Genomic DNA, 25,369 nt, shown 5'->3' on the forward strand with positions numbered 1-25,369 from the left:
AGTAGGTATCTTAGCAACACTTTGGACTATGAGGTTCCCGGGAGTGCCTACAGGTAAACAAAACGCATACGAAGATGAGAAACCCGCTGCTATGTTGTACCATAAGGGGTTTCTGTTGATCTCTTTAGCCTGAAACACAAACATATTATTATAATTATTACGAATAGTATGCAACATTTTTGGGTACGGGTCGATTTCGAAAGGTTTTTAATACATGATGCGTACTCACTATACGCAATTTTATTTTTTTTCTGCCGGTATTTCGACTTGTCGATATTGCTAGTTGTATGGATCGTGATCACAGCGAAACTGCGTTTGAGGGGCGAATTTTTGACAAGTGCTTGTGGTAGATTATTAAATATACCCTTCGCTTAGTTCATTTTTTATTTTTTAGGTTTTATATCACGACACACTACACTATCTTTATTTCTGATGTACATTGCAATCGCGAGGTTATTTAATACGATATTTTCATTCAGTGCTTAGTTTATGTAAATCTGTGATATGGAAAAAAGAAAATCGAATTAGGATAGGTACTCGTAGATTAATCGACCACTAGTGCTTGTCAAGGGTTTTTCTCGTCACCGCACTTTCCACGTGACCACGAACCATGTAACTTGGTCGAATTATCGGCAGTAAAGAAATTTAAACCGCATATCGTGAGTACCCTTACAAATAAAATCGTTTAATTTATCAATTCCGTGACACGTATTTACTTAGGTACTTAGTCTTAAATAATATACTTTAAAGATATTTACAGTCAACCTTATTGTAATTGTTCACTGTAGCCTATGTACAACAGGTGTAATCAGTATGCAGAAAATGAGTTCTTCTTATGATCACACTTCCGTTGCCACTTTTGAGGACTAAGATAATAAAGATAAGACTATCACTACTAAAATTACCCCTTACCATTTTGTTTTTTTTTGTTTACGAGGGGGAAGCCTTCAAAAAGTACCCTATGCCGTGGGAGCGGCACGCACTAAAACCCCCCCGGTGGCCGTCCTCGGCGCTGCGTAGAGGACTCCGGGATCTAAAAAAATACTCCTTACCAACTGCATAACAATGGGTACGATCACGTTGCACACAGCAACGTTGGACGCGAAGTTTGTGGTAAAAACGGTAAATATTATAATCAACAGTAGTATCAGCTCGTTGGGTAAATATTTCAAATTTTTCAGTACTGCGCCAATTTTACCGTTTAAATTCGAATATTCTTTTTTAGCTGCTTCCGATAGAGCAATGCCTCCACCTGTAATATTATTAAAATATCATAAATATGTTCCAAATGGAAATTATTGCAATCTGCTTTAGGACGATCAAATATTTGGCTGTCCTTTTAACCTAGATAAGTAATAATAAGAATAAAGAATAATAAGTTTAATTACGCTTCCAATTTATAAATTAGTTTAATAAGGTTTTATTAAACATTTGGATTAATTAATTTTGATTTTAACGATAAATAAAATAATTTAATAAAATATTAACACGAAAAAGAAAAAGAAACTTTATTGGAATCACTAATACAGGTCTGTGATTGGAAAGCTTCGTACATGAAAATTCAGAGAACTTAAATAAAATAAAAGCCAGGGTAATCGCGGGGTGATAACGTGCATAACGTCTAATAATTACAATAATAATTTTGAACCTCACTAAACCAATTTTTGTTTTTGAAAATTTTAAGCTTACCCAGCAGAAACATGTAGCTGTAAGGCAAAGTATCGTTCATTTCTCTCCATCGCAGTACTGATGGCACTGGTTTCTGTGATAATTCATCGTGTGCTGCAAATTTAGTGAAAAAAACACTATAAAATCCTAAACATATGAACACATGTATGGATAGTATGGAAAATATACTATAAACAAAATTATGTATATACTCAGGTGACTATTAAGACAAAACAATGTTTACTCTGTTTGTGTTTACATACGTACTACTTTATACCATGCTTTTATAGTCCTCGTACTTTTATTTTGCTATTTTAAAGTTACAAAAACATAATGAAAATAAGGTATACACATCAAATTGTCATTGATTTCTTTAAGTAGTTCTTATTTATAATACTCGAAAACAACATACTTTTAGCTTTAAAATTGTTAAATAGCTCCAAAGTTGAAGGTAATAGCAACATCAAAAATGCGACTAACATAGCTACGGCAGAGTCTTGTATACTGAAATGAAAAGAATAATATAATTATTAATATATATTATACATAATATGTGTTTCTTTTGTAGAAAAATAATTTAAATTGCATAATCATTTTAAATCTACAATAAGAAACTCAACTCAATTAAATCTTTTTGCTAAGAAACTAAAACGAGGTTTTCAAATCTGACTTTTGTGTTTCAATACTCACAATTTATGATTTTCAATACCATAATAATCTGCTATTTTGTCTCCCCAACCTTCAAATATTTGTGGAGATCTAGTGAAGAACATAATCATGGCGCCGCTGAATAAAATGATAACCATCTGAAATTATTAACTATAAATATCATGTCATTCATATTAGAATCATTATTTTTTATATAATATATGAGTAGCAGACGAGCATGCATTCCATCTCTAATCAAGCCCAGGTAACATTAGATTCTTACATGAGTTCCGTCACCGATGCGCTGCTAACGCTGGAGTCTCGGAAAAGTATATATCTCTTACTACGCCCTTCAAACAGAACACTGCTGGGCTAAATACTGCTGTTATTAGGCAGATTTGGCGATAGTGCTGCCGGAGTCAAACCACAGGAATTTAAGGAAAAATTATAAAAAGCCTAAAATGCTATGTTTTGTTCGATTTAGTTTGAATAAGAAGTTTTTTTTTTATATAACTTAAGAGTAGCAGACGAGCATGCAGTCCACCTGATGGTAAGTGGCTACTGCCGCCCATGGACATCTGTAATCAACCCCAGATAGGATTACATATTCCTATCTGAGGTCGGCCACAGATACGCCGCTACCCCAGAAGACTAAGCTGGAACGCCTCGGAAAAGTCTGTCTCTCTTACCACACCCTTCAAACCGGAACACAGCAGCGCCTAACACTGCTGTTATTAGGCAGAAATAGGTGTGGCGGTGGTGCCGCCGGAGTCGAACTACAAAGGGTTCTACCGCCTTCAAGATGTACAAAATTATTAAGTTTGATAGCCTAGTGGTTAAGAAACTCGGCCTCGTTACTCACAATTTCCCAGAATGTGATTCTTCCCAATTTATTCCAATCATCATTTACTGCTTTTTTAGCAGCTTCGATGCCAGAAAGAGGAATTTTTGAACGTTTTGCTACTTCACTCGTTGGTCTGTGTTTTTAATTGAAATACACTTTAATTAGTAATTAATATCATAAATTCTTACATCTTTATTCTATAAGAACATAATCCATACATATTCATAACATTCATAAAAATAATTTTACCAACCGCAAGAATCCCAGGTAGACCACTATTACGTAAAAATAAACGAAACATTCCATTATTATCATGTAAGGTATAGAAAAACCTGAAAATTTAGGAAACGACAAATATTCCTGAGCGAGTGGGTATGCTCTGAAACGAAATATACATGATTACCTGAAAAAGTTTTGAAAATAATGCGAATTAAACAATATTATTTCAAAAAATGTCCTTTACTAAATTTATTTATAGAATATGGGTCTGTCACAACTTTTGTAGTAAAATAAATGTAAACCTCACTTGGTATATAATCCTTTGAAGACTAAATTAGTAGCTGTACCAACTAAAGTTCCAATTCCACCTATAAATACGAAAAATATAATTGTTTCTGAATTAGTTCACTAATGCTTATAAAATCACTGCTTATTTCAATTATGCACATGTTGACTGCACAGAGTAATATTTTCAGCCATAAATGTTCATATCTTATTCTCTAACATTCTCTGCAGCCCAAACAGAATGACGGATTTTACTCGTAATATATGAAGTGTCGTTGGTTCCGTGTAAATTGTGGAATTGACTTAGGCCATATATTTAAGCAGTAGGGTTCTGTTTTTATAGTAATTGTCTAGCTTATAAGGTTTTTTTTCTTTATTACTATCATTAAGTGTTCAATTAACACTCATTTCTCATTGAGTTAGTATACATACCAATAGTTGCTGAATACGTTGTCACACAGAAGTAGCATGCTGTAATATCAGACGCTATCAGTTCACCGTCACTCCCTGTCTCGAATATCGTTAACAGATTTTGCTGCAAAATATGCCATCGTCATATCGTTAGTAAACTTGCGAACCATATTGGCGACTTAGACTTTCGTTCTAATCGACAAAAGTGAAATTATCACATTTAAGATTTTATCAATGTTAGTCATACAGAAAATCAAAGATAAGATAACTTCTTTCAAGAACATATTTGCTTTAATACACCCTTCAAACAAAACACAGTTACCCTTAGCATCATTGCTACAAGGCAGATATAAGTGCGGTAGTGGTGTCCCGAGTCTCATCAGAAAGTGTCCTCTCAGTTTCTCTAACTTACGTCTTTATAATTACGAATATACCTTACTTACTTCTTCAAAAACCTTAAGTATAGCAAAATTAATAGGCACCATCATGGTAGTCGCTGCGGTGTTGGTTATCCACATTGAAATAAACATTGTTATGAATGACACGGCAAAGAGTAGCCTAGAATAAATATTCTAAATTATTCACAGGTAAAACTGAAAATAAAGGTAATAGTGAAAAACCTACTTTGCGTAGATGTTCTTTCAACTAGCAGGTTATTTTTTTCCTTATTACATAATATTTTACGGGTAATATAAATAAATAGATTACCATTTATAGCATCATCAAAGTAAAATAAACAAGCGTACTTTATGGTAATCAATCAATCCTTGTAAAATAGTATAACTAAAACTTTGTACTTAGTAGGTATAACAAATATACTTCGTAGTTATAAATATGTAAAGTCCAGATATAAATCTAAACACGAAGCAATTAATACCATTAATTGTGAACCTTACCTGTAATGTGAGTAACCTATGGCCCGAATAGCACAAAGAGCCAAGCGGTTATGAAGACCAGACTGTTCCACTGAATAGGCCAATATCATGCTCGCCACGAACATAATAACGGTATCCTTTAAAAAAAGTCAACAAGTTCATAAGAAAGAAACTAAGCAAAACAGATTCAGTAGTACCTACTAATATTCTCATAGCACATGACGATGTTGATGATATCATAGTTACACAAGCAAAAAAAGTAAAATAAGAAAAATATTTCACACAGCGATAAGAAAGCAAAATAAAAATAGAAGAGGGTATAGAACAAGCATCTTTCATCACGAATAAAAAAGTATACGGGAACGACAACGATGATAAAACAAAAACGATAAAATACAAAGCAAGCACATAAACACCCAGACCCAGAATAAATATGGAAATAGTTGGCCGGGGATTTAGAGTGAAAGCCTCGGCATGGAAAGCAATAAAATGAAAATAAACATGATATTAAGAAAATACGTATGGATGTAAAATACCGTAATAAAAGACAATGGCAGTGATAGCCTAGTGGTTAAGGAACTCGGCCTCGCGATCGAGGGGTCCAAGGTTCAAATCCCAGGCATGCACCTGTGATTTTTCAAAGTTATGTGGGCATTGGAAATTAATTATTACTTGCTAAACGGTGAAGGAACATCGTGAGGAAACTTGCATACCTGAGAGATTAAAAAATAATCTGATGGTGAAAAGACAAAGTATAATATCTAGTTACCTTATTACAACGTTCATTGTTCTACGTCTTAACTACTTTTGTTACTTTAATTTTTGAGCTGCTCCGTTCGGTTTTATGAATAAAGTTTACATAATTAATTTTAGGAAAGGCTAAAGTTACAAGCGGAGAAAGCATAGCAGTACAGCGCAGTCTTGTTAAAGTTAAAAATACGGTATATACTATGTCTATATGGACTAAGGCCTAATCCTTCTCATTCTTAGAGGAGACCCGTGCCCAGCAGTGGGACAGTAAAGGATTGATGATGATGTCTACATGGTAGGAAAATTACTACTTGTATATTGATAAGAAATTTCATCACGCAGTTTTTTCCATAATAATATGAACTTTATACACGGGATTTTGAATTTTTAAAGAGAAATTTAAATATTTTCGTTGAGATTATTTGTATACAGATTCGAAGAAAGTAGATTACTTAGACCAAATCAGTTCAGGAGTTTTCGATTTAGCTTACACAATAAGATAAATCCTTTAAAATTGCGTTTTTCTTTATTACAACTTACTGTATATGTATGATCTCAAAAGCCTATGTGAGTAGTTATTTTGAAATTGCAATTTCTATTTGCCGAAATCCATCCAAAATTCCAGATTTATTCCTCAAACGCTTCCTATATCATAGAGGCGAGTAAATACTATTCAATTTATCAAACCTTACATTCACGTAACATTTGCAAGTGGTTGTTGTATTCATAACTCCAGTTAAAGGAAAAATTATAACAGGTATGAATGACGTGACCGCTAATGGAATACACTCTGTCACCCAGAACACTGCCATCAGAACCAAAGAGTAGGCACACCATTGATATTTCTGGAAGTAGATAATACATGAGCATTTCCGGGTCTTGAGTAAAAAATGGATTTTCTATGGCTGTTATTGTCGTTATTCATTTATATTGCCTCTAAAGGAGCTTTCTTCTTTTGCGAAAAGTATAATTCTGTTGCTTATTTGGATCATAACATTCAGAACTGATCAACAAAGTTAAGCAATATCCTGTGCGGTCGGAAGTTAGATGGCCGACTACTATTATGGATATGATTTCGTTTTTTGGGAGGCATGTAAAATCCCTCATCCTTGTTATCATTGGATAGCAGGATAGTAGTCGTAATTTTTAGAGGTCTTAGGGGCGGCTTGATTTAGGATTTTCTGCTTATCCGTAATTTTTCATAACCACATAGAGGTATATGCTCAGAAGTGACTTAATTCCAGTTATGTGTCTTACCTTGCCTTTAGTCTTTTCTTAGAATGAAAATTATAAAATCCTTTGTCTACTACGCTAAATGAGATTATTTCACACATCTTTCAAATTATTATGTATGTAGGTTTCCTCACGGTGCAGCAACTTGTTAAACAAGTTTTGTATAATATGTTTATGAAACAAATTAAATTGAATAAAAAATTAAATTAAATTATATTGAATAAAAAAGTTATAACAAAAATATTACCTGTGGTGGAAAACTTAGATGTATTGGGATTAATATAAGAGGAACCAGCACACAAAGTATCCCTTGCCAGTAAATGGTGATGAATAATTTGAATTTCTGGCACAGCGTTAACTTGGGTTCATCAAGGCTAAAATTGACAAAAATGTAATCGATGAACTTATTTTCAAAATTAAAAGTATAAAGTTTATTTCTTTAGTGCAGACAATCACTCTCTTCGTTATCGCACTTCAAAAATGTAGAGAACTCAATATGTTTTCGAGTTAATATTACTTTTATTACAAAAAGATGGACTGTACAAAAGTTTTATTATTATTTTCTTAACATATTTTTTCAGGTACTCATTCCATAGAGAACGTATCGTGTACATAGACTTAGAATTTTCGTGTACTTGCAAGTGCAAGTGTTGTCAAACCAAATGTTAATTTGCACAATGTTATTTTTTCTCGTTAGATGGCGTTATTTCTTTATGCACGTTTTCGTAGATGGCGCCACATATGGGCATATTCGCGATTAAGCCTTGAATGAGCGCAATTGACTTTTATATTTCGTGTGCACTATTCAAATGCAGATTTTTTGCGCTGCAATACTTTTTAAAAGATTTGTTGACATTTCTTCTAAGTACATGTTAAGTTATAGTTATATCATGCAAAGCTGCCTTGTACATATGTTCGTGATTACCTCGTTACTTACGCATATTACTTGCAACCTACTGGAAACCGTGGCAGCTGCTTGTGACATTTAATTACTGAATGCACGACTACACAGCTTATTATATACACAACTGCACATTAACGTACATATTGTACCTATATTTCTTTTGGTTATTAAATTACGCATTTTGAGTAGGTTATTACATCCCCAGAAGGCATTTAAGTTACTTTTTTGTTTGATTTCTACAAATCTTCTTAAAAGATTACAAAGTGAGAGAAGTCTGTCAGTCCTTGGTTCAATCAATCAGAAAAAGTTTCAATTATGCAGTATTCGATACATAGAACTTCCCATTGAATTATAAAACATGAAATTCCATTAATCTTAACTTTAGAAGAAACATGCATATTACAATAGCAGATCGATATTGGAAAGTAAAAATATATTTACGGAGGCTCTTGAGCTTCAGTATTGTCTTCAATATTTTCTGGCTCATCTGAAGCAATTGATAAACTAGACATATTCTCAGTATTCAATTTCACTATCTAGTCTCTAATAACTAGTCTTACTTTGTAATAAAATGATAGCTAATCCAGTTGGCCATAAAAATATTTTTAAAAACAAAAAAAGTTATCTAACCTTTTATTGTAAGTTATTTTAAAATGTTTGAGAAAAAAGTTTTGAGATCAATTTCATGCGAGGAAGGAATTTATACACTAAAACAGGTTCAATAAATAAAACGAAAATGTTCCTAACAAAACATTTATTATTCCTAAAAGAAATCACTAATCTACTACAGTTAAAACATACCAGTAACATAAATAGTATAAGACACGAATTGGACTAAATAGCAAAAACGGTTGCTCAAATCATGATGGCCGACCACTCGGGTTTCTCATGAATATCAGGCCAAATGATTGGAGACCAGAAGTAAATTCCAAGCCATACTATTATCGCTGTTGTTATTGTAGGACCAATACCCGCAATTATCTACAAATGAAATTTATAAAATAATTTCCTTGAAGAAACATGTAGCTTGTGACTTTCGATTCTTTTTTGTTGTAGTCAAGGGTGAAAATTGCCCTAATGACTAATGTTAATATTTTTTTACGACATAATACAATTGTGTGAAAAAGTAAATGATTGAATCGGATGGTTCTTAAGTCTTCGAAGTTTAATGACGGTGGTAATACTGCTACATATAAGTATTACTGCCCAATAATAACAGTTTAGTGCTGTTGTTTACTAAATTGGTATGGTACATGGATACATTTGTATCGCGGCGGTCCAACATTGTCCTCTAGGGTAGCAATGCTTCTCAGTACCCTTAGTACAAGTTCTTACGTTTGCTCGAAAACGTTCAACGTTTACGAATTCGGACCTATAGCGCTCCTGTGGACCTTGTCGGGACTAATATTCCGCAGTAAAAGTTAAAAAAACAGAACTATAATGCTATCAACATTGAATTTAAAATGTAAATATAAATGCATTCCAATTAAAAGTCGTTACAATTGACTATTCAGTTTTTTAAAACTTATAATGCGAAATTTTAGTTCCGATAAGGTCCACGGAAGCGCTGTGTGAGCGAATTCGTAAACGTTAAACGTATTCGAGCTAACGTAAAATCTGATACTAAGGGTACAGGTTCTAATCTTATCTGGGACTGATTACAGGTGTTCATGGGCGTCAGTGACGTAATGGGGACTGCACGCTCCTTTGCTACTTCGATATTATATTAAAAAACTTAAAAATTAACGAACACTAAGATTGTATTAAGTTTATCTCTTGTCACTAATAGCAACTCCTAAACAATGATAATAAGTAAAAGCAATTTTGTTAGTTATACCATTTTCCTGGTAGGAATACTCGCAGCACTCTGCACTATCACATTGCCAGGAGTACCGACGGGCAGCAAGAAAGTGAACGAAGCGGACACCCCCGCCGCCAGGGTGTACAATAGAGGATTTCTTCCAGTTTCTTTTGCCTGAAATAGTGAAAAGTAAAAGGGGTGAGAGTTCTCTATTATCAGAGTCTGTGAAATTTATATATTAACTTCAAATCTGGTATATAAATTCCCGCCCTTAAGGACATTGAGAACACTAAGAATGATGCCAATGCTCTTTACAGTGACTATTCACAATCTGACGACCCACCTTATCTACCACCTCACCACAGGTCTTATAGGGCTTACATATATGTAATACATTTACATTAAAAACGTGCTTGTTTGTACTCCCTTTACGTATTTAATCCTTTTATTTGATACCCTTATTGCGGGAGTGCATAAAAATTTGTAAATTATTCGCTATTTGGATTTAGAATGACGTCATTAAGCCGAACAAACCACCATCCAAACTAACGGTGTATCCAAAAATTACGTAAATTTCAGTTGTAAGATTTGACCGACACATACGTATAGATAAGTAAAGATTACTCGCTTCTGAAAAGAAAATATAACCTTTTGACAATTGTCACTGTCAATTATTTTCATGTTTGAAAAATATTTAAAAAATGTTGTTTTTAGAGCATTTACGAATGAAACGATATTTCTTCGCACTTTTTCTTCGATTTCGTGTCTTAACTGCGCATGTCGGCATTATTTCGCGTAAATTACACCATGACAGCCATTAAACGGCTGCAGACTTGTCAGCCATTTAAGTCATTTAATGGCTTCCTTCAATTACAAGGCGGCGAGATATCTATACTTATCTATGTACATACGAATAAACAAGGCACGTTAAAAAAGTTTCTTATAACAATACTTACCAACTGCATAACAATGGGTGCAAATACATTGCACACGGCCACATTTGACGCAAAATTGGTGAAGATGATGACCACGATGATGATCACGAGTAACACAACGATATCTGGTAAGCTCTCCGCCTTCTGCAATACAGCGCCTATCTTCTCGTTGAGACCAGTTTTCTTCGCTGCCACGGAGAGTGCAAAGCCACCTCCTGTATTTAATAGGGAGTGAGAGGGATTTTTGGAAAAAATACTATTTTATACTACCAGAGCAACTGGAATTCAAATTTCAATCTTAGACCTGCACCTAATTTTTTAATGATACACATCAATCTCAGACGTGTACCTCCATTTTTTTAATCATACGCATATCAGACCTAAAGATACCTGTCAAAGATGACCCCTAAGGAAGCTTGATAGACCCTGAATTCTTTGTATTCAAAAGGCTGTGGACTAGATCTGTTAAGCGTGAAGATCACGAAGTAATGAAACAGACCCCTAATAATATAACTAAAAATATGAATATTTTTACACCGTTAAGTTAAAAAAAAATCCAAAATATTTTTTTATTTGAAACTTCTAAATAAGTAAACGGTTTACTTGACAATTAACCTAATAGAAACGTGAAGCTGTAAGGCATGGTCGTGATCATAGTCTTCCAGTCGAGAACAGATCTCACTCGTTGCTTTGTGAGGTCTTCGCCGTCTGAAAAATATCTAAGATATTTAAAAAGAACTCAGAATTATACTAGAAGGATTCTACTAAAATTCTACTAGTACAAAAAGGACATTATCATAAGTATATTACATTAAGTAACACTCGTAGAACGAAAATTAGGTTAACACAACTTTAACTGGGGCAGGCTAGTTCTCTAGTGGCGACCACGAATCGGCTAAAGAAGGCTGGTGGTAGTTAGTACGAGTTTTTACGTTTTTACAAAAATGACTGTTGTGGTATTTGTTTACGTATTTGGCCATACATTTCCAATCAGTGGATTGTATTAGAACTGATTGGAATTTATGGAAAATACGTACACAAAAACAAAAACAGTCATTTTTGTCAAAACGTAAAAACTCGTACTAAGGGTACTGATTTAAAAAAAGATTGTTGTATTTATGATAAAAGCAGATAACACACGAGCGAGAGTTACCTAATACGAGAGCAACAATTCGTGACAGTTGCCGACGGTCGCTGCTGGTCGCTGGCGACGAGCGGTTACAGTCGGCGGCAGTCGGGAGGCGACGGACCGCGACAGTTGACAATCGTTGGTCGTCAGTCACTAGGCTCGTGTTAGTGCTCGCAGAGCGGACTAGCAGTTTCGCGGACTATACCTTCCTCATTACATAAACATTAGATCTTATTTTAGATACATAAAAATACGTACATTTTGCAGTACAGTTCTGGAAAAACGACAGATTTGCTGGTAGTAGAAGCATCAGGTACCCCACCAGAAATGCAAGAGATGAATCTAAGATGCTGTAAAATGAAGCAGTAATTATTATTATGTATAGAATTTATTCTGTTAGTTTTTTTATTAAACTTAATGGAATGTTAAATTTCATTATGTAATTCAATAAGATATTTTGTTGTCACTGAAAGCTAACCAGCGTAGCAAAGATAGCATCAGTTCGAACACCGCAACAGCGCCCCTATTTTCATTCCCCTGTATTATATAAAATCTTATCCCTCTTTGAAATAATGCCAATGCCCGTATATTCGCAAAAAAAATTATTAAAGATTTATTTTTAAAGATCAAAATAGCCTAGAAATAAATAGTTTCTTTAAATACTTACAATCTATGTTCCTTCTCAAAATATTCTTCAATCTTATCGCCCCATCCAGGGAATAATTGTGGTGAGCGGCAGAAAAACATTATCATAGCGCCACCGAACAAGATTATGACCATCTGTAACGGAGAATATTGAGAATGGAGAATATTACATAAAAATTATAAGCACATACATATGTAACAAAAAAAAGAAACAAGTACCGGGGAAACATATATCAAATTTATCATGATTTGAATAATTATACATTCCCGAGTTTATTTACATATATGTATAATGTATATACAGGCTGTTATAACGAAAATAAGGAATATTATAGAACATCTTGAAATATTTGTGTGAAAAATAGTTTGTGAATGATTTATTAAATACTTACCCATTCCCAATACGTAATTGGGCCAAGTTTCTTAAAGTCCTCATCTACGGCTTGTTTAGCAGCTGCAATACCCGCTTTGGTTAGTTTTGCGTTTTTTGCTGCTTCGCTGTCAGGCCTGAAACCAGAAATCAAACAATCAAGCAATCAAAAATAATATTATTAGTCTTATCAATTGTCATTATATATTATAGCTACTTTATGATCTACATTTTTCTTTTTAATGACTTACAAATGTATCTTTTTTAACGAATACTTCTAGCCTCAAAAAGTAAATGTGACTGAAATTGACTACAGGTGCCTTCATTTTAAATTACCTAGATGCATCTAAATCAAATGGACTTTTCTCCTAGTTTATATAAAGAACGAAGCAGAATACAGAACATCTAAATATATATAACTCAAAGGTGACTGACTGACATAGTGATCTATCAATGCACAGCCCAAACCACTGGACGGATCGGGCTGAAATTTGGCATGCAGGTAGATGTTATGACGTAGGAATCCGCTAAGAAAGGATTTTGATCAATTCTACCCCCAAGGGGATAAAATAGGGGATGAAAATATTACTTCGTAACGCGAGCGAAGCCGCGGGCATAAGCTCGTACTAAAAACAGCTTAATTAGCAGTTTCGTCCATGCTTACCTTAAAACTCCGAGAAACAATACGAGCATATAAGCGAACATGCATAATTCAATCAAAATCACGCACGGGATCGCAAACATAGAGAACTTCGGAAACGATAGATATTCTGGCGCAGTGGGAAATGTGCTGTGAAGAAAATTATGATTTTAAACAACAAGAGTATAAAATTAAAACACAAACAAAATTATATAATAATCAGTAACTAGCAGCAGTATGAAAATTTAATAGTGTTTATCTTTTATACACAAATCTTTCTAAAGAGGTCTTAAAAGTATTTGATGTTTACCAAACCACATTTGATCAGTACGTGGACTATCGTTTAAACCTCTTCCACTTGAAAAGGATTCCTTTGCCCAGCGCTGGACCAGTAACGTCGAGAGAAATACACTCATGAACTTGGAATCTTGGGATATTTTACATGTTGCAAAATTATAAATACATGTTATTACCGAAAATAAACAAAGAAATAAGAGTCGTTACCTCATAAAAAGTCCTTTGAATGCTAAATTAGTAGCAGTCCCCACTAGGGTAGCCGTTCCACCTGTAAGTAATATATTAGTTAAAGAATCATAAATATCTGAATATACGAGAAATATCAGAAAAAATCTTTTTCATATATTTCACAGGTTGTCTGGAAGAGATCGCTGCTTAGCTATAAGACCGCATATTGCATGTTACTCTGACCTATGTATGGTATATTATTGTTTAAATTAATTTTTTTGCAAATATCGCTGGGCGACAGCAACCACTTATTGCAATGTTGGCTACATGCTTTGTTGCTGCTTGTTTTTGATAATAAAAAGTAAGTAAATAAGAAGTGACGGCCCTGTATATACGAGTACGTATTTTCTTTACTATTCTGCGAAAAAATATATCGGGTTGGGGAATAAGTTCGTAGCGTTTTTATCGAAGACTTTTATTGGAACAAAAAACTATAATTATAACAATAAGTTAATAAATTATGTATTCGCCGTTGCTGTTTACAACCTCTTCCCACCTCTCGACCAATTTGTTGATGCCGTTCTACCAAAAATCGCCTGGTCTAGTGTCAAAGAAGTAGTTGAGCCAGTTTTTAAGGACCTCTTTGTTATCGAAGGTAACGCCCTTCACATGGTTTGTCAGGGAGCGGAAAAGATGGTAATCGGTCGTTGCAAGATCCGGAGAATACGGCGGATGCTCTAGGACCTCCCATTCAAGCTCTTGGAATGCGGCTTTGACGACTTGAGGCCTGGCGTTCTCGTGAACGATTGTTTGACCAGATCGATCAGGTCTTTTCAGTCGAATAGCCTCATTCACGCGATAAATCTCATTGAATGAAGGTGATTGAGAATCGTTTTATGATCGCAATTCATTTTTTCCGCCAGTTCTTGTTCAAAAGTGATTTGAGACGTTCTCCATCGAAGTCAGAATGCCTTCCGCTGCGGGGCGTGTCATCGACGCCAAAGTCGCTAGTTTTGAACTTTGCAAACCATTTACTTGCTGTAGAGTTGCCTATGACACCTTTTCCATACACGTCACAAATTTCTCGGGCTGCTTCGGCAGCTTTTTGACCTCGATGAAAAGCAAAGAAAAGCAGGTGTCGAAAATGTTGATTTTTGCTTCCTGAGAATTCCATTTCTAAGCCTCAAAACTAATAAAAAATAAATAACTCAAAAATACAATTAACATAGTGTTGTAGAGCAGAAAGAGGTCTATCGAATGAATACTTACCTTTTGCCAAAAAGTAAACAAATCGTTATAAATAAAGGAAATATAAAAATGCTATGAACTCATTTCCCAACCTATTAATTAGGTGTACTGCAAAATATATAAACTATGAAATACCATAATGTTAAAATCCTTGACGGATTTCATTTTTCCCTTTAAATTTTTATTAGTGCAGTTGGGATTCCAGATTTTGCTAATATTTACTGGTGTAGGTACAGTGAATAATATTGTATTGTAATTAAATCTTACCAATAGTAGCTGAATATGTAACTGAGCAGAAGTAACAAGTAGTGATGTCAGATGCAATCTTTTCACCCGAGCTGTCATATTCGTATATTTTCATCATTTTTTGCTGTAAGAATAATTACTTTAATAATAACAGTCAATTGAAATGTTACACATTTTGTTCGTTGGCGTGGCCAAAAAAACAGGCCGAGTTTCAACCACAGTTAAACTAGTGGTTGAAACTCGGCCTGTCGATCGAGGGGTCCAAGGTCCAAATCCCAGGCCTCTGATTTTTTAGCATTCAGCATTGTGCCCAGCAATGGGGCAGTAATGGATTGATGATGAAAAAACGTAATAGTAACCTGTTCAAATACGCCCAATATGGCGAAATTGATTGGCACCATCATCGTCGTTGCAGCTGTGTTGGTGATCCACATCGATATGAACGTAGTCGCCACGCACACTGCCAGAAGCAACCTAGAAGTGATATGTTTCAAAAATAATAATGTCAATTAATTTAACGTAATATTATGCTAAAATAAAGATTTATTAGAAAGGAAATAAAGTAATGTTTCGTAATTTAAAAATATATTTAAACATTGTATGTATATTTAACGATTAATATAACTTCTTAGATTTTAATCGATCAATTTTAAAAGTAGTTTTACTAACAATATATTTGACAATTTCTTCATATTAGAAATTGATAAAATTTGATAGCAAATTTAGCAAAATTTGGTAAGCAACACATTCAATAGATTAATTAAAATGGACGTTAATGATATTTACCATTACAGCAACCAAATATATGATTTTTTTATAATATAAGAGTAGTAGACGAGCATGCAGTCCACCTAATGGTAAGTGGCTACTGCGGCCCATGTACATCAGTAATCAACCCCAGATAGGATTAAATATTCCTACCTCAGGTCGGCCACAGATGCGCTGCTACCCCTGAGGACTAAGCTGGAACGCCTCGGAAAAGTATGTCTCCCTTACCACACCCTTCAAAATGAAACACAGCAGCGCTGAACACTGATGTTATGAGCCAGAAATAGGTGTGGCGATGGTGCCGCCGGAGTCAAACCACAAAGGGTGCTACCAAATTTGTAATTATAATCGATCAATAAATAATTATAATTTAAATAAAATGAACCGTGACGTAACTATTTTGTTACCAAAACTTACTTAACATGAGAGTAGCCAATTGCTCGAATAGTAGAATAAGCTAGACGTTTATGTAACCCAGATTGTTCCACGGCATACGCTAGTATCAGACTGCCTATGAACATCAACATGGTGTCCTAAAGTAGAAAAAATAGATGCTAAATCTTAAAGGATTTATAATATCTACTCAAAAACACTACAAAATTATTTTTAAGTAAAATTGGTGTATTTCATTTATTTAAATTTTTATCGTTAACGAAGATAATTTTTTAACAATGTATCATAAAATATAAATGGTATTTGTAATATAAGTAATCATTATTTTATTATTATAGTTATTTCAGCTTTTTAATAAAAAAATGACTAACATATTCATTGATTTAAATCAATCCTAAAATAAATCTCCAACTGAAATGAACGGGTCTTTTTATAATATAGAAGTAGCAGACGAGCATGCAGTCCATCTGATGCTAAGTAGCTATAGCCGCCCATGGATATCTGTAATCAACCCCAGATAGGATTAGATACTTACCTGAGGCCAGCCACAAATGCGCCGCTACCCCTGAGGACTAAGCTGGAACGCCTCAGAAAAGTCTGTCACCCTTACCACACCCTTCAAACCGGAACACAGCAGCGCCTAACACTGCTGTTATTAGGAGCTGCCGCCGGAGTCGAACCATAAAGGGTTCTACCACCTTTTAATTGGTCTTATTCATTCAATATCTATTTGATTTTAGACAGAGGTCTTTATGACACTGTCGCCTTAAAATTAGTAATGCTAGTATAATCCTACCATAATATTTTACGTAATTGTTTGTTCCAAGAATGATATGAATTTCGCAAATTTAAACACGCTGTATAATAAACATACCTAAGTACTTACATTTATGTACGCTTTGCAAGTTTCAGATGTGTTCAGCACGCCGGTTAAAGGAAACACGATAACCGGTATGAAAGAGGTGAGGTCTTATTCATTCATTGTCTATTTGATACAAGACAGAGGTGTTTATGACACTGTCGCTTTAAAATTAGCAATGCTAGTATAATCCTACCATAATATTTTACGTATTTTTTTTCCAAGAATGATATGAATTATGCAAATTTAAACACGCTGTATATTAATCATACCTAAGTACTTACATTTATGTACGCTTTGCAAGTTTCAGATGTGTTCAGCACGCCGGTTAAAGGAAACACGATAACCGGTATGAAAGAGGTGATCGCTAGGGGTATACATTCAGATACCCAGAACACTGCCATTACTATAAGGCAGTAGGCACACCATTCGTAGTCCTAGGAATATAAGGTAAGTTACATACACATAATAATCAGTAACTTTCGGCATTAATTTAATCATTAAGAATGTTACTAATTATAGTCCGATTTATAATTAGATGTCCAAAATGTAAACAAAGGTGTTGAAATATCAAGGCTTACTTTTCAAATGGTAGTTTCTTATTTTTGACGATATTAAAGTAACAACGATAATAAAATAATAATTTAAATATATTAAGACTAATTCACATTTTCCAATACTTATATTAACTTAATTTCTTACATACATAATACATACAGTAATAATAATAAAAACAAGGCTTAAATTGTGATAATGGTCAAAACATTTTCGTGCCGCCATTTTTAAGTTTCGTGATGCTCTTCATTTTAGTGATCGTGGTCGAACTCGAATGTTTTCTCGTTCTCATAGCGCGTTTGTTGAATTGTGTGTAGTTGTTAATGATTTTTTTGTAGAGTTTGTTAATGTTTTTGTTTCTTGTTAATTTGTTAAGGTTTACAATACCTATTTTGATACTGACGTTTCTTTGTTTACATTTTGGACACCTAATTATGAATCAAACTATATATAGTAATTATAAAAATAAAAAAACCTGACTTTTTGAAAGTATAGTCTATGTCACTTCCACAATTTATACACATACATACAGTCCAAAAACTTTACCCTCCGCAGTCTAGTTAATAGCGTTATATTGAAAACCGGTTGAACTAGACAGACTATACAGGTTCTAGATCTTTAGTGTTTTATATCAGGTGACCATTTCAATCCTCAGGATTGTCAACGCGTTGGTAATTGCTTTCAGTCATGCAAATCCAGGAAGTAAAAGGCAGTGATAGCCTAGTGGTTAAGAAACTCCGGGATCCGAGGTTCAAATCCCAGGCACGCACCTCTGATTTTTCAAACTTATGTGCGGATTAGAAATTAATTATCACTTGGTAGACGGTGATGGAAAACATCGTGAGGAAACCTGCATATGTGAGAGATTTAAAAAAAAAACTCAACGTTATGTGAAGCCCACCAATACGCACTAGGCCAGCGCGGTGGACTATGGCCTAATCCTTCTCATGAGAGGAGTCCTGTGCCCAGCAGTGGGACAATAATGGGTAGATGATGATGATGCAAATCCAGATCTTAGAATCCTTGATCCGAAATGTAACCTTTTATTAAATTTGTATGTAAACAAATAAAAAAATCACAAAGTTAGTATTAACCTCTGCCGGTAGTGGTAAAAGGATACCTATTGCCAATAGTGGCGTTACAATTGATATAACTCCACGCCAGTGAACTACGAGGAATAACTTAGCTTTCTCCGCAGGCTCCATATCGGGTTCTTCTTTCCGCCTAAAAAGTATTTACACATGTATTGAAATATGTCTTCCCACTTTAAAAATCGATTCCCGGCCAATTTCTGATTTTTTTTAACTTACACGCATATAAAATTAATATTTCCTTATATAATAAATCATCATGAAGAAATTTACGACAACTAGAGATTTCAGAATGTTCTGAATGGTATGATAAGTCTATCGCTCTGTATTTTGGTAGCTTAGTGGATCGTGCCTTAAGTCATTTTTATTTTGAAAGAAGATCGCCGCTTACTGTTAAGTAATAGTTGCTGTTGGGATACTAAGTATAGAGAACGTTGTGAAGATTTTCATTAAAAAGCCATTCTCCTTCATACTGACACAATTTTAACAATGTTGTAGAATTTATTGCCAGTTGGTAATATCTCGTGAATCCACTTCATCCCCATGTCTAAACTCTAATCTCATGAGACTATGAGAGTACGTATGAGACTAGACATAGACATGGAATATGTTCCATTTCCTTGGGGTTTTATCTTATGATCATAAAATAATAAATTTAATTACGTATAGATATTTACTAATAAAAATACTTACAGCATGTTGGTATTAAAGATAATACACTATTTATCGCCACTTTTAAAACCGTCTTCAAAATTGGTAAAATTAATTGACAGTTGTAAATTCTGCGATTTCGAATTCTTGTCAATTCTATTTCTTATATTTTCTCTACGTATTTTCTTTAAAGAGTTTTAATTAAAATATCTCAGAAGACCCGTTCCAATTTACAGATTCAATAAAATTTTACGATAATTGTTACTTTGATGTTAAAAGCTTTATTATATTTATTATTTCATTACAGATTGTTATATTCATGCATCGCAGAGAATAGTTTTCACCTACTACGAAGGTTATGAGTAACTATGTCTCTGCATTATTTATCAAGTTATTTGAGCAAAAAAAAATTTAGGTTTAATTTAACACAAATAAATAAAAAGATGAATACATTTTCAAAACCGTAGAGAATTCTATTTTTTGATTAAATAAAAGAGGGCGGGTTTAAAGATTTAACTAACCTGTACTGTCAATACTAACTATACCTTTATACATACTCTACACTATCTGAAATACCTATATACATTCTTTATATCCATAAATTCTAGTTTCATAACAATAGTATTCCGCGCGGTAACGTTTACATTGTCCGGCGCGGGCAAAGTCGGTTAGCAAGCTAGTTTTAAATAAAGTGCGAAGTGAAAACGGCGGAGTGGCATTTGTACGAGCATGGCATGTAGCCCGGCAACAAGCACGCAGCCGTGCATCCGAGCCACGTGGGAATTCGTTCCCGCCCAGCCCGTCAGTTGGGCGGCTGTACCGCTCCGGACGCGCGTGTTTCTCGCTCACGAAAAACTGTAATTACAACTAGTGTTCGTGACAATAAAATGTAAATGTAACTGTGTTCACGTGTTATTGAGATAGGCATCATAATGCCAGAATCTAAAAATTCATAGCATCGCACCGGTGCTGCGGGAATTGCTGCGTTTCTCAACTTGATCAACAGGTCAGGTCTTGTTCATTAAATTTTTTTAGATACTTTCTCGGAAATTTCCGCACTAAAGCAAATATGCGAAAAGTTACTTGTTTCGAAGCGTTACAGTCGTTTTAATTGACTTTCGTTCGTGAATTCCAATTAGCTCGATTGTATTTCTGTCGTCGTTAAACTTTAGTATCGACACAAGTAAATAAATGTTGTAGAGACAAATGTTTATTGATTTTCAGCTGATGACAAAGTTTTAATTTAATAAACTTTATGAAATGATCCAAAAATTTTAGTAGCTTCTGACGTAAGTATTATAGGCACTGGCTATCTATCAAGTTTTTAATTCACTGAGAGACATCACACATCAAATAATTTTAAAGTTATTATATTTTTTTTATTTTATATGGGATTCCTAAGGTCGTGTTTATACACTTTTTATTAAATTTTGTTGTCTAAACAAATCGAGAAGTCTACGTAAATTCGTATAAGAACGAAGATTCATGAATATTTTTATACTTTTCGCTGTTATAAAATAATACTGTTAATCAATGACATTCGTCTTTATTAGTAGTATATCGATGCTGTTAATCTTCAATATAATGTGTTTATAGTCTCCTAGATTCATTTTACTTCATATAAAGCCATTCTAAATATATCTTCGCAAATTTATGAACAACTGTTTTTTTTAATTATCTATCTTTTCAATGACTATACTCTAAATATCAAGTATCCGAATTAGGACTATTATTTCAGTACAACCATGTTATTTAAGAAAACGTCATATCACATTTTAATAATAATATAACACGAACCTCATGTTCATCTAAATTTATGATACAAGAGCATTAAAGTTTGCATAAAATGTGTTAGAACTGCTTCTGTGCACGTAAAATGCAAGTTTAAATTTAGTGTTAATGCGGTAAAGAAAGGATTATGTTGATATAAATATCGCTTCCTGGGATGGTTCTATTTCCATAAGCTAAGACTTTTATGTTCGTAAAATGCATAAGTTATAGGTAGTAGGTAACTTTTGCTGTCTTCCGTGTTTGATTTTACTCGGCTGGAATATATGAGGAGTTAAACTAAATTGTAGTGCGTGATAGAAAATACAGCTACGTTAAACGAAATAATATACGGACACCAGATACTTAAATAACTGTAGATAAGTAGCAGAAATAACATTTTCATAAAAGCTTAAAAAACTTTTTTGGTGATATTAAAATTTTTCTTCACCATACTTTGAAAAAATATTGAAGTTCCTGCAGGATTGCAGGTAATAGGATTAAAGATCACGTAAACAATGCAAGCAGAAACGTATACTGGTAAATATTTTTTTTATTTCGCTACTCATACTTTTCAATAGGTTACTCATATTTATATGATAAGACTCTCTATTAACCAGATTTGAATAGTACAATATCATATTGTTTGAAAAAAAAATGCAAACAATTGATGCTCCTTATAAATGCATTGCTATACCTACGAGTAAGTAGGGAATTTTAACGGGTTTGTCCCGTCTTACTTTTGCATCCTTGGATCATACAGTGACCATAATTTCCAATTAAGATTGTTTGTAACATGCTCTTCGCATTTTTCAACTATAACTGAAATGAACCGTGCAATTAGAGAAATGTTAATGCCAGTACCGATTGTTGACATTGAAGACTATTTTTGAGTTAAAAGCTGGACGAAAAAATGTAAATTGTATTTCTGGTACCCCAGTACTGTTATTACTCTAATATCACCTTGGCATATTTAACAGGTGTTAAAATAATCAAGGTAAATGAGGTAAACTTTTTTACCACAGAATGTAAGTACTAACTGGCTTGTATTTCTTTTTCCCACAGCGAAAACATAGCAGTGCGCAAACCTTTATATATTCATATTCATCAATAATATTTAAGTAGCAAAAGAGAATATTGAACTATCTGGAGGTAATTAGGAAAAAGCATCCTAGTCACAAACGCCGGTAGCAATTTGTAATCAACTTTATATAGGACAGGTACGACTCTATCTAAAGCCGCTCTAAAATGTGTCGCCATCCCTAAAGGCTAAAATGATCGCCTCATATAAATTAGTCGGTGTCCACATCCCTCCACCAAACCACAAAAACTGCTCCAAGCTATAAATAGGTGTTTTTGAACCCCAGTGACACAATACTTTGAAGGTGGTAGAACCCTTTGTGGTTCGACTCCGGCGGCACCACCGCCACACCTACTTCTGCCTAATAACAGCAGTGTTAGGCGCTGCTGTGTTCCGGTTTGAAGGGTGCGGTAAGGGAGACAGACTTTTCCTAGGCGTTCCAGCTTAGTCGTCAGGGGTAGCGGCGCATCTGTGGCCAACCTCAGGTAGGAATATCTAATCCTATCTGGGGTTGATTACAGATGTCCATGGGCGGCAGTAGCCACTTACCATCAGGTGGACTGTATGCTCGTCTGCTACTTCTATATTATAAAAAAAAAACTGATTCAGGCCTCTCAAATCCATGGAATAGGTTAGGTTAGGTTAGTAGTAAAAATATAGTAGTTGTAAATAGATTTTGTGAAAAAATATTTCGGAGTCTATATCAAAATATTTTCGTTCATCGATAAATGTTGATATTTGTCATACTCCTTCGATTGAATATGACAGGTACTATTAGATTAGATAGAGGGACTATTGTACCCAGAGCTGTGTGATACAAACACTAAATTAATCTGTTACACAGAATCTCGAGTTTGATTAATGATCTGGCCGAAATCTAAATGATTGACCTTTGAGACTAAGTTTATATATATATATGAATTACTTGTAATAATATCTTTATATTTTATATATCTTGTAATAATTACTTATAATTATAATCACTGAGGGCTTCATTTAATAAAAAATAAAAAGTGGTTTCAAGGTGGTAAAACACGTCGTGGTCGGAGTCCGACGGCACCACCGTCACACCTATTTCTGCCTATCTGACTAGTATTAAGCACTGCTCTGTTTATTTCTGGGTTTGGTGAGGTAGACGTTTTTTCTGAGGCATTACAATTTAGTCCTCAGAGTTAGCGGCGCATCTGTGGCCGATATGAAATCCTCTCTGAGGTTGATTATAAATGTCCATGGGTGGTAGCAGCCACTTACTATCAGATGGATGGTATGCTCATCTGCTATAAAAAACTATATTACAAATAAAAAGTTATAGGATCACAAGTGTCTGTCCGTATGTCACAGCAAATATGCTTCGAAACTACTAGACCAAATGATACGAAATTTTATATGTATAGTTTTTGCACGACTCATGATGCGAAGCATCAGAGAGTGCTTTACGATCGAAAAATTTTTTTCGCTTCATTTTGGCGGCTATTTTTATTATTATAGCCTTGATAGTTCACGGAATCAAAATATTTTGCATACTATTGTCGAGATAATTTAATGGAGATTAATTCCATACTTTTTAAAAATTGATTTACTGCAATAGAATTGGAAAAAAACACCAAAATAGGTCAAAAAAATTTCCTGTCCGTCATGTGTGAAACCTGAAAACACTGTAACTTGTGAAAAAATCCATCATTTGAGTTATTTTTTTTTTTAATTCTAATCGACGATTGTAGGTCACTGAATGCGAATGATTAATTAATTCAGTGTCGTTTAATTGCAATTAATAAAAAACGAAAACTACAAATACAGTCTTGTAGTTTTCGTTCTATAGATATTATCTATAGATATTATGTACATTTATTCCACCAGGGGCGCTTGTGCAGTACCTTCTTCCTACTACAGCTGTTTTTTCGGCAATTAATTTTGAACGACTTAAGTTTTTTTTTTTTATATATTTCATAATTAAATGAGCATTATGAGTCGTGCACTTTTGGATTTTCCAAACTTTTTAAATAATTGTTCATCATTCCGTTGAAAGCTAAGGCTTTGGGCACACTATTACAATTTATATAATAACAAGAATTTGAACTGTCTGCTATACGCACTCAAAGCGCGGAAATGCTCATTAAAATTTGCCGCCAATGGCCACACGTTACCAACTGCCCTCGTATGTTACTCTGAAATATTGTTTGTGATGTGTCATGTGATATGTCAACGCGAGAAATATAGCAACAAGATTGCAAATTAACACTAAACTCTGGTACGAACAGAGTAAGTGTCACTCTGGGCCTTTTGCAGAGCAATCAGTCGGCCACGATTCTCGTTATTATACTTTCGAGCTGTTTAATATTGTAGTAATTATATATTTGTCCACAAGTAACTTGTACTGATTACCTACGGCGATATACATAGGAGACGTCAATTAAAATAACTTTGAAGCTTTGATTCTCTTATCTCATTGTCGAATCAGGAAACATAATATGTCATCAAAATGAAATGTAGTTACGCAAACAGCATATGAATTTCTATATATTATTTTTTAACGCCACCTATTTTAGGTTATAATACCCGTACGTCTATTTTACTGCTACAAAATCATCTTTCAAATACTTGGGATATGTAAGAAAACTTTTCATCTACTGAAAAGAGACATATTTCAGCAGAGGTATAGTAATGTCCCAGTTATTAAGATGATAAACTGCAATGAGTTCGATAAAAAAAAAACAGATAACCTACTCTTTGCCCAAAAATAGGTAGAAATGAGTAGGTAGATACAAAAATAGGTATATATGGACGGAAGCGCAAAACAAGCTCCTATTTAACATATTCCTAACAAACCATCCCTTATATATTATATGTATGTAGTGCAGTATCTAGTTAACTCAGTCTAGCTCCTCAGC

General features: G+C 34.1%; 3 protein-coding genes across 3 annotated transcripts in view; 1 reads left to right on the top strand and 2 right to left on the bottom strand.

Moving 5' to 3' along the window:
- LOC140744021 (protein I'm not dead yet) overlaps positions 1-8,418 on the bottom strand; it is a 9,420-nt gene extending 1,002 nt beyond the window's left edge. Inside the window, exons 1-14 of the mRNA XM_073075456.1 lie at positions 8,279-8,418; positions 7,181-7,307; positions 6,393-6,545; positions 4,972-5,087; positions 4,519-4,633; positions 4,097-4,199; positions 3,687-3,747; positions 3,414-3,539; positions 3,179-3,293; positions 2,359-2,474; positions 2,081-2,172; positions 1,690-1,782; positions 1,053-1,252; positions 1-129 (exon numbers count right to left, since the gene is read on the bottom strand). The exon at positions 1-129 is cut by the window's left edge and continues 9 nt beyond it. Of these exons, the coding sequence (XP_072931557.1) occupies positions 1-129; positions 1,053-1,252; positions 1,690-1,782; positions 2,081-2,172; positions 2,359-2,474; positions 3,179-3,293; positions 3,414-3,539; positions 3,687-3,747; positions 4,097-4,199; positions 4,519-4,633; positions 4,972-5,087; positions 6,393-6,545; positions 7,181-7,307; positions 8,279-8,349 (1,617 nt within the window). The 5' untranslated portion in view covers positions 8,350-8,418. The remainder of the gene's footprint in view (positions 130-1,052; positions 1,253-1,689; positions 1,783-2,080; positions 2,173-2,358; positions 2,475-3,178; positions 3,294-3,413; positions 3,540-3,686; positions 3,748-4,096; positions 4,200-4,518; positions 4,634-4,971; positions 5,088-6,392; positions 6,546-7,180; positions 7,308-8,278) is intronic.
- A 176-nt stretch (positions 8,419-8,594) lies between these two features.
- Positions 8,595-19,109, bottom strand: LOC140744023 (protein I'm not dead yet). Its single transcript, XM_073075457.1, has 14 exons — positions 18,986-19,109; positions 17,621-17,773; positions 16,502-16,617; positions 15,676-15,790; positions 15,338-15,440; positions 13,862-13,922; positions 13,382-13,507; positions 12,740-12,854; positions 12,370-12,482; positions 11,961-12,052; positions 11,189-11,281; positions 10,595-10,788; positions 9,675-9,812; positions 8,595-8,818 (listed from the first exon to the last, which is right to left on the bottom strand). Exons 1-14 carry the CDS (start codon positions 19,094-19,096, stop codon positions 8,693-8,695), a joined length of 1,656 nt encoding a protein of 551 aa, XP_072931558.1. The 5' UTR covers positions 19,097-19,109; the 3' UTR covers positions 8,595-8,692.
- Positions 19,110-20,355: 1,246 nt separating this feature from the next.
- Positions 20,356-25,369, top strand: part of LOC140744395 (uncharacterized) — a 78,302-nt gene continuing 73,288 nt past the window's right edge. Inside the window, exon 1 of the mRNA XM_073075967.1 lies at positions 20,356-20,639. The gene's annotated coding sequence lies outside the window, so the exon portion shown is untranslated. The remainder of the gene's footprint in view (positions 20,640-25,369) is intronic.

This window comes from Epargyreus clarus, unplaced genomic scaffold (genome assembly GCF_041222505.1).
Source record: "Epargyreus clarus isolate Ecla_fem2 unplaced genomic scaffold, WU_Ecla_fem_2.2 ptg000008l, whole genome shotgun sequence".
Classification (NCBI taxonomy): domain Eukaryota; kingdom Metazoa; phylum Arthropoda; class Insecta; order Lepidoptera; family Hesperiidae; genus Epargyreus; species Epargyreus clarus.